General features: G+C 34.8%; 1 protein-coding gene across 1 annotated transcript; it reads right to left on the bottom strand.

Annotated features, from left to right (window-relative positions):
• Positions 1 to 5,542: 5,542 nt before the first annotated feature.
• Positions 5,543 to 6,808, bottom strand: LOC141612845 (FBD-associated F-box protein At4g10400-like). The gene has a single exon (XM_074431595.1). It carries the CDS (start codon positions 6,806 to 6,808, stop codon positions 5,543 to 5,545), a length of 1,266 nt encoding a protein of 421 aa, XP_074287696.1.
• Between the last annotated feature and the right edge of the window lie 4,012 nt (positions 6,809 to 10,820).

Here is a 10,820-nt window from a genome sequence, read left to right as displayed (position 1 = left end):
GTTTATTCTTTCCAAGTTTGTTGGACAACTTTCTACCTAACTACAACAACCCATATTATTTGACGATCCACCTTATGAGTTATACATATGGCCCATATATTAGTCCAATAAGCCTAAATTGTATGGTGCTCCATGTTACACTACTTTCGTTACGCATAATTAATACTCCCTCCAATTTTTTTATATCTTCCCCTTTCTATAATATATGCGAGGAGTATTTTATTGAAAGGGAAGATAATAGAAACTTGGAGGGAGTACAAAGTAATTTTTAAGGTTTGAGTAGGTTTTACTTGAGACTAGACCTGCCAAACGGGTTGGGCGAGTCGTGTCGTACGGGTCAGGTTGGGATATGGGTCGGGTCATACAGGTCTCGGGTTGGGTTAGGGTTAGAATACGAGTCAGAGAAAAGTTTATGACGTTTTTTATTTTATCATTTTTTAACCAAAAAACGTATTTTTTGAAATAAAATTACTTTTAAAATTAATAATATTATTATATTCATTATTCTAATAATTATTTTATTATTTTAATCATATAAAAGTTATATAAATTTGAATTTTAAATTAATTTTTTAATTAAAAATATTAAAATAATAATTTTTATACTTATTATTTCAAATATAATATAAAAATATTAATATTTTAATAATATTCTTAATTTATCTTTGACCCAACGGGTCAAACGGGTCGAGTCGGGTTTCAACCCTAAAATAACGGGTCATTTTGCGTCACGGGTCAAGATTTATAGGTCTTTGACCCTAGAAAACAGGTCGGGCATATTGGGTTTGCGGGTCGGGTAAGATTTTAACAGGTCTACTTGAAACGGCCTTAACATAAGATGAGATATCATTAATATTTTACAATAAAAAGTGACTATTCAATGACAAAATCTTATAACTAAAGTTGTCATGTTTTAGCAAAAACATCGATGAAAAACATTTTTTCAAGAAATATTCAGACAACACTGCTCACATATTTGTCCGCCTTATTTCAGAGGAATAAAGTCAGTTTGAAACGGGTTTGTAGGGGTCGAGTTAGGGTCAACTACAGGTTGGATTCACACCTTTTTGCAAATAATTATTTCCATTATTTTTTATTATAAATATATACTTATTTTTAATTATCATAAATATTTAGATAAATATATAATATTAGTAAGAATGCACATTTTTTATGATTATATTGAGTAACATACAGTAGTAAACTATGTATAGGTCGGGTCATAGGTTCGACGAGTCTTGACCCTAAATATATATAAAGATTGTTATCGGAACGGGTCATTTTCAAATTCCGGTTGAACAATAGTTTAAAATCGTTACATATTACTCCCTCTGTCCCGGTCATTTGTTGTCCTTTTCCATTTTTGGGTGTCTCGGTCATTTGTTGTCCTTTCTATTTTAAGAATGAACTTGATGAGTAATTTGATCATTCTCATTCAATTTGTTCCACTTGTCATTTAGTTATTGGTCTTTTCCTCATTCCTTGGTCTTTGTGCCAAAACGAAAGGACAACAATTGACCGGGACGGAGGGAGTATTAAATAATTGATGTACAATCTCTCAAGTACACATGAATTAATAATTCGTATCTAACATCTTATATATGGCTTTAAGAAGAATCTAACCTTATGTCTATATGCATTTTTTATTAATGACATCTTTTAAAAGCAACCCGTGCAATTTGCACGGGTTTAAAACTAGTTCGACTTATATCAACCACTTTTTTTTTTGTATATTGTACCCTCCAATTTTTTGCCCCTCATCCGACACTTCTCAGAGTTTAAATTCTGGTAGAGGATAGTGTTATCAATTATCATATACAACAGTCCAATTTTTTGTATATTGTACCCTCCAATTTTAATTTGAGTGTTTGTGTTTATAAATTGGACTCTATTTAAATTGTTTAACAAATGTTAGACGTGTGTAGTGTTGTGGTTATCATCCACATTTCAGAGGCACTCAGGAGTATTGCATTCTGAATTGTGCTTTGTGTTGTTCAGGCAACTCTCAGTGGAATTTCATTTCACAGGTACTTGGTACATAGATTAATCGGTAACGAAAATAACAAGGGAAAAGAAATTGTGTTTGTCCAAGCCAAAACCCGTGACAAGAAGCTAATTATGGGCATGCTAAGTGTCACGGTCCGGAACTTTGAGCCGGAACGTGGCGCGCACCCTTGTGTACCCTTAAGACACGCGCTAAAAAAAAAAGTTACAATAATTGTGTGTAGCCAATAGACATACTTTATTATAAAAACTTGGCTAAATTATCAATTACTCCCTTTTATAGTACACTTTTTCAAAATTACTCCCTTTTATAAAAAATTTTAAAAATTACTCCCAAAAAATTGCTGAAATTTTTAAATTGCTCCCAAATCCCTATTTTTGTACATTTAGGACGAAAATGCCCTTGATTCTCATATTATTTTTTCATTCTTCTTTCTCTCTTTCTAATTGGGCAGAATTGAGTCATTTTGTTTGCTTCATATCTGGAGTTTCACATGGACAAAAATTACGTTCTTTATACGGATAGAATCTTGAAGAAGTCTACTTTCTAATGGCGTTGGAATCAATAAGGTTTACCGTGTGAATTTTGCCCAACAAGCCTTCAAAGACTGATACGATTTTATGACAGATTTGCGTCCTTCCACGAGAATTGCGATTCCCGACAAACTACAAATCACCCAGAAGTATACCTTACCAATTTGGAAACTAGACTCAAAGGGCTACAACCATGTGAAAGGACGTTTACATTAAATCAAAATAACACCATCGAAATGGCTCCTCAATATCAGACACGAATCTGGAAAAACAGGAAATTCCAAACCCGAATTGGGTCATTTTGTTTGCTTCATATCTGGAGTTTTACATACACAAAAATTACGTTCTTTATACGGATAGAATCTTGAAGAAGTCTACTTTCTAATGGCGTTGGAATCAATAAGTTTTACCGTGTGAATTTTGCCCAACAAGCCTTCAAAGACTGATACGATTTTAAGACTGAAATTTCCTGTTTTTCCAGATTCGTGTCTGATATTGAGGAGCCATTTCCATGGTGTTATTTTGATTTAATGTAAACGCCCTTTCACATGGTTGTAGCCCTTTGAGTCTAGTTTCCAAATTGGTAAGGTAGACTTCTGGGTGATTTGTAGTTTGTCGGGAATCGCAATTCTCGTGGAAGGACGCAAATCTGTCATAAAATCGTATCAGTCTTTGAAGGCTTGTTGGGCAAAATTCACACGGTAAACCTTATTGATTCCAACGCCATTAGAAAGTAGACTTCTTCAAGATTCTATCCGTATAAAGAACGTAATTTTTGTCTATGTGAAACTCCAGATATGAAGCAAACAAAATGACTCAATTCTGCCCAATTAGAAAGAGAGAAAGAAGAATGAAAAAATAATATGAGAATCAAGGGCATTTTCGTCCTAAATGTACAAAAATAGGGATTTGGGAGCAATTTAAAAATTTCAGCAATTTTTTGGGAGTAATTTTTAAAAATTTTTATAAAAGGGAGTAATTTTGAAAAAGTGTACTATAAAAGGGAGTAATTGATAATTTAGCCTAAAAACTTATCCTTGAACTACTCATTCTATCTTATATCCTCCTAAGAACTTGATTTGGCAACGTGAAGTGTTCTCGGCACACTCGAGTAAGGTTTTGCAAAATTTTGCTCAAAGAATCATCGCTAGGACGAGTGCCACGTCCACTGATGACAAGCTTCTTCAAAACCGGAGCACTTCTTAACAACCATCTCACAAAATTCAACGTTTGTTGGTCGATTCGAACGGTATCCATAATCAATTTCAAGTGCTTCACATGTTCAACTAGCACAAATATAGCCTTTGTATCCCAAACAATATCGTACACGGTTGAAAAATGTAACACAAGAACCTTTAAATTGGGACAATGCAACATTTGTTGTTTTAATTTCAAATAACTCAAAGGAGTTAATTTCAAATAATGAAAGGTTTGTCAAATTAGGGAAGATAATCAACAATTTTAGAATAACCAAGCATTGCCATGTGTCGGGTGTTACAATCACGTAGTCGACGAGCCCATGAGTCTAAGGTTATCAAGAATGTTCCAAAACTTGGTTCTAAATAGAGTGCACGGTCAAGCTCAATACTAAAGGTGTTCATAGAAGGTGTGGTGAATAATGTGAAAAGGTTATCAAGAATGTTCCAAAACTTGAAAATATTGTATTCAACAGGTGAGTAATTTGATGTTGAAATCAGTGGTGGTAATCGTGACGGTGGCTCCTCGAGGAAACTTGAGGTCGGCGATAATCTTGGCGATAATGTCGTCCGGAGGGAGTTCCATCTATTATGTTGTAGCATTGCTTAGGTTTTTTTTTTCCTTTGTTGATCTTGGAGAGGATGGAGTTACGGCAAGGTTAGGTTATTAAGAATGAATTTGAATTAAGGTAATATACTATGTATCATATATATATATCGGATTTTCTAAGGTGTGTCCTTAGGGCACATTATCTTATATTCTTTTATTCTTGCAATATTTTATCTAAGATTTCTCCTTCAAACTCATGATCATTTGTAGAAATTTCCGTTTGTTTACAAAATAAGAAAAGAGGTATCTATTATCATAAATTAAATATCAAAGACCAAACGTCCTTCGACCTGTTTAATATGGGCCTATGTAATCCTAACAACTTACTATATTTTTTATTGGCACAAATTTCAGAATAAGACGGTCTCATACCGTGAGACAATGTGATCGAGACAGACCGTCCTATACTAACCGTCTCATAAAATAATTACGATTTGATTGGATGAATGAAAGAGCAATAGATTATATATTATAGGGATAATTGTAATCTTCTTTGTACTTTAAATTTACTGGTCATGCAAACCCGATGTATAGCTAGGGGAGTCACGGCCTACGGCGATAATAGGAAAACACACACAACAGTTTAAGTAACGGTGTAAACCTTGGCAGTTTTTAGCAACAATGTCACTAGATTCATCATTTCTTTGTCATATATATGGACACTCGGACCAACATACAACTCGATGCGCTTCACATACGCAACGGGTACAAATGACGTTTCTTGATTCCAAACCATCTTGTTAAGGCCATCAAGTAGTTGAAACAAAAAAAACTTCTAATTTCGGACGATATAGCGTTAAACGACCTATCGCTTTAAATATTTCAGGCGAACACATAGTTAATTGAAGACGAGTCAAGTTAGGGAATACAATAGTCCTTATAACTAGCACAAATGTATTTGGGTAAACAAATGTGACATTACGGCCGACTACGCTATAACTTTATGTGCTTCACATAATTGTAATTGCAATCTTTAACCCTAGAGAGTAATCGGAAAACACAATAGTTTATAAGTAAAATTGAATAAAAAGATAGCATAGTAATTTTATTTAACTCGAAATAAAAGATCAAACACCATAACTTGATTAAAGGAAAAACAAAATCTACTCAATTAACTTTATTTGTGATGTCTCTTCTTTGCCGATCAGCCCCTTGTTGTTCCGTTCAAAGTTCCGCAACTTTAGCCCTAAAAAGTCTTCCTAAGGCTGTTTATCTACTTCCAAGAGTTCGATTTGACATCGGGATGTAGCCTTAGCACACTCAAATAAAGTTTGGTAAAAGTAAGGTTTGGCCAAGTAAAAACTATGAGGGTCGTATGCATTTATAGTGAGCTTCTTCAAAACCTTGGCACTTCTTAGCAAGAATCTCACTAAATCCAACAATTCATTGCCAATACAATCGAACCTCATACTCGGATATAACTTTATGTGCTTCACATGCTCAACGGGTATGAATACGGCTTCTTTATTCCAAACCATCTTTCTAATCCTGTAGTAGTAAATCTTATCAAGACGTAGCTCAAAAACCTCTAACTTAGGACAATGTAGCATTAAACCTATTGCTTTGAATACTTCAGGCGAATATATAACTAAGTTTAGATGACTTAAATTAGGGAACATCATTGTCGTCTTCGAACCAAGTTCGATCCTCCTCGAACTTGCACTGACTTCGACTTTAAGAGACTTTACGTCCGAAATTGAATCTAACATCCGCATTGAGAATATGGAAAACGAATAATAATCCAATTTCTCCAACATTGGAGCATCAATGATAAAATCATTGATCGAAAACCCTTCTAGCGCTATACGTAATCGCTTTAATTTCTTGCTTTTAAGTGATGCCAAACGCTCCTCAATAGTATGAACGGACAAGGACAAGTTTTCGAGTGATGGGCAATTACTTAATAACCGTTCCAAAAATCCATAATTAATCCAATCTAGAGTTAGTTTCTTGAGGTTTGGAAGGAGAATAATAGAACGAGGAACACTCGATTCAATCCTGTTATCACACAAATTCAACTTGAGTGATACCAACGAATGCATTCGAAAAAAATTTGGTGGATACACTTTATCATCGGAGCGATGGCGACGCAAACCTTTAGCAGTGAAGTGTTGGATGTTGCAATCACGTAGTTGACGAGCCCATCTATCCATGATAGTCCAGCAACGAGGCTCGTCATAGTGAGCAGGGTGAAGATCGAGAATGAAAGTGTCGATAAACGGTGGAATGAACACGGTAAATAGGTTATCGAGGGTGGTCCAAAACTCGTATAGATCATAGGGTGGAATGAACCATCGTTCGGTTGCATCGGCTGTATGTTTAACGATAAAACTAGTATTGGATACAGTAATGACGGCTTTATGAGTAAAGCCGACACGGGAGATTATGTCGGCGAAGATGTCGTTCGGAAGCAAGCTCCAACTATGATGGTGTCCCTTAGCGGCTGGAACGGCTTCGCTCAACATTGGATTTGATGAATGTCTGAGCTTTTATTTGGGGATCGATGACGAACGGCAGGGTATTAAGGGTTAGGAGATTTGAGTACGTAGTATTAGTATTTATATTAGTTTATGTTCGAAGAAGGTTTCGGTTGGGTCGGGTCGATTTGGGTTTCGGGTCATACCCCAATTATTTTAATATTTTATTTGACTATAATAGTTTTATAGTCTAATATTGTATTTTAGAATAAAAAAATAAATTAAATTTAAAAAAAATATCATGGCCATTCTCTCTTTACTGGGTTTGCAAAATTTGACGTCTTTGGCGAAATTGTCGATCGGCCAACGAAGCTCCATGTTCATTATCGATCGGCCATATGCTTTTTTGTAGTATGTGTCACTGACAGTGCATCCTCCTTACTGCATGATTGGTTTTCCGGAATAACCTGCGAATGATTTACGGTTGATTTTACAGTTTAAGGTAACAAGATTTTATCAGCCCTAATATTATTATTATTGTTCGAGATCTAATGTAGTTATATTATTGTTGTGGCTATTATTAGTTATATATTTTGTACTTAGTAAATTAGTCTTTCGGTGAGATGGGATGTCGAATTCAATTAAGTTGGAAGTAGTTTGTATACGGAAAGCCAAGTTTTGTTAATTGTTGTTGACTTGTCGGTGTATTCGTTTGAGATGACTTTGCTCATGTCAATAGAGCAAGCAATGGTTTTGTACCTGATCGAGATATGACCAATTTGATTTCTTATTTGACTTTTAGTTTTGTATTTATTTAAATTGTATGGTTCCCTTCGCCGTCGAATCGTGGGTGATTTACTCCGAGTTAATTGAAGACGAGTTAAGGCGAACACATAGTTAACTGAAGACGAACACATATTTAATTGAAGACAAGTCAAGTCAGGGAAGATAATAGTCCTCTTAATAATAAGATTAAGGCCGAGATTTATAATATTGACTTAGAAGTAATATTGACTTATAAGTAATACGGAATAGTACTTATATTCAAGTCATAAGAAAATAACTAAAAAATAATTATAATATACCTTATATGAAAGGTAAACAAATAATTTAGACGGAGCGGAGTAATCAGTCTAACTCATAAGAGTTCGACTTGACATCGTGAGGTACTTTCTACACACTCAAATAAAGTTTGGCAGAATTGAGATTTCACCAATTTATCACCAAAACAAGAGGGAGGCGCACAGAGAACGAGCTTCTCCAAAACTTTGGCACTTCTTAGCAAGATTGTCACTAGATTCAACACATCTTTGCTAAATCGATCGAAATGCAGATACAATTCTATACGTTTCACTTGTTGAACTAGCATGAACTCGACTTCTTGATTCCAAATCATCTCTTTATAGTCGAAAAGATCACCCAACACCAAAACCTCTAAATTGGGACAATGCATCATTTGTTGCTCGAGTATTTCTTTAGATATTACAAAGCTCGTTGACAATTTAAGGTGAATCAATTCGGGTAAGGTAGTAGGCCAATTGATGAACCTAATCGGTGAGCCGCTGATCGTTAGCTTCTTGACATTTGAAGTAGAATCCAGCATTTGCATTGATAATATAGAATTAGAACCATAATTGAATTCTTCCAATATTGGAGTATCGACAATAACATCACGGATCGACTTCCCGTCTAATTGTATACCTAATCGTTTTAAACTCTTACTTGTAATTAATACAACACTTTCTTGAGGAATATCAATCGACAAGGACAAGTCTTCAAGTGACGGGCAACAACTTAATAACCTTCCCAAATATTCATAATCGAAGTCATCGAAATGTAGTTTCTTGAGGTTTGGTAGAAGAATGGAATTAGGAACTCTCCAATAACCGACGGGGTAGCTATAAAACGATAAATCAAGTGTTAGCAAGGAACGCATTCGAAAAACGTTTGGTAGGTACAATCGGTTTTCATCAAATTGATGGGGACCTGGAAAGCTAGCGAGCTTCATGTGTTGGACGTTACGAGAACGTAGTTGACGAGCCCATGTGTCGATGATTGGCCAGCAACGAGGTTCGTCGTAGTGGTAAGCGTGGATATCAAGACAAAATGTGTCGATAACGGGTGGCGCGAATAAGGTGAAGAGGTTATCAAAGATGGTCCAATATTCGTAAATATTGTAGGTAGGTTCGTATAGATCGTACTTTTGTTTGATGCTGAAACTAGTAGTGGAAATAGTAATGACGATGTCGCAAAGAAGGTTAAGGCGGGAGGTAATGATGTTGATGATGTCGTCGTGAAGAGAACTCCATCTATGGTGTTGTACCATTGATGTGTGATTAGGTTTTTGTTCCATAGTAGAATGTCTACGGCAGAGAAACTAGCTAGGGTAACCTAATACTCCGTAAGTAAGTCTTGCTTAAAACGGGTCGGATTTTAAGACGGGTCGTTGTGTGAGAGGAAATGGGTAGAGGGGACAAAGGTTGGACCCCCATGTGCTTCTCCACTCACCCTAAATGGGTATTTTGTGAGAGAATATGGTATCCGTCTTATTAATAAGACGGATACCTTGGTCTGAAATAAGAATTGGGGTTTAATATGGGCTATGCTTATATAATCGCTATGGTTATATAATCCTAACAACTAACAACTCTTGTATATTTTGATTTGCACACAAATCCCCTATTTACTAAAAGAATAGAAAAAACTCGATATTTTTCTGCCTAAAACATATTTCCTAGAATAGAGGTTGTTATTTTTAGCATGTACTCAAGTATGGTGAGTTATAAATAGACATACTTAAATTTAAATATTTATAACATTCAATATTTCACCCTGTTCATACATTTGTCTCCGGTGTTAAGATAAAGAATTTTTTTTAAAGAACTTAATGTTAAAAATTCATTAGCTTTTTATGATAAAAAGTTGCGGCTAAAAATATGGGGTCTTTTACTAAAATGACCATTTTCATTAAAGAATTTTCCAAACTAACCATTTTTAAATTTAATTCCCATTTTAACCATTGTTAAGGTTTTAACAATTTATTTGATTTTGACAATGGCTAGTTTGGGAAATAATTTGGGTAAAATTAGACTTGGCAAACAGATCAGGCCGTGTCGTGTTCGTGTCAACTTTAAATGGGTCACCGCTACCCCAACCCTAACCCGACCCAATTACATAAACCGGTCATTTGTCTCAACCCTAACCCAGCCCATTTAATTTTTCTATAACCTAACCGACTTGTTTAACCCATTTATCTTTTAGCAGGTCATGTTTAATCCATTTATCTTTTAGCGGGTCATTTTTACCCCACTTAACCCGTTTAACCGAATAAACTAATAAAATAAACCAAGCTTAATAAACCTATAATCCCACAATTGAGGAATGAAAATACATATTTTTAAGTTGTTTGGGTGGATTATTGACACTTTTAAATAAGCAGGTTATTCGTGTCGGGTTCGTGTCAAAAGAACTCAACCCTAACCCGACCCATTTAAGTTTCGTGTCGTGTCCGTGTCAACTCAATTACATAAAAGGGTCACAACGTCTTAGACCTAACCCGCTAATTTCGTGTCGGGTTCGTGTCGTATTTTCGAATCGTGTCAATAATTGCCACTTCTAGGTAAAATGGCTAATTCGATAAGAGATCTATACAATATCAAAAATTAATTTCTCATAATGAGAGCTAGTATGTACTCCGTTTATATATTTTCCAATATCGCATGAAAACTTATACTTTTCTTTCCAATATTTACTTTTTCTAATCTTATTTTTGCAAATGTCATAATTATGTTTAATCACTTATATAGTTATATATGAGTATAATGTATGATTATATAAAAAAAAGTTGGACGTGAATTGACTTCTCCCTCTATTTAACAAATCAACCTTAGTCATTTTGCGATTCTTATGCAAAGGAAAGCCAACATTTAAATTATAAGCAAAGTGATAAAGTTACAACTAATTATTAAAAACCTCGAATATAACAATAATTGAAACTAAAAATTATGCCCATTTTACTTCTTCCCCTATTTTATAAATCATCCCATTTAATTTTTTTTAT

This window comes from Silene latifolia, chromosome 11, assembly GCF_048544455.1.
Source record: "Silene latifolia isolate original U9 population chromosome 11, ASM4854445v1, whole genome shotgun sequence".
NCBI classification, from domain to species: domain Eukaryota; kingdom Viridiplantae; phylum Streptophyta; class Magnoliopsida; order Caryophyllales; family Caryophyllaceae; genus Silene; species Silene latifolia.
This window is presented reverse-complemented; position numbering and strand designations above follow the sequence as displayed.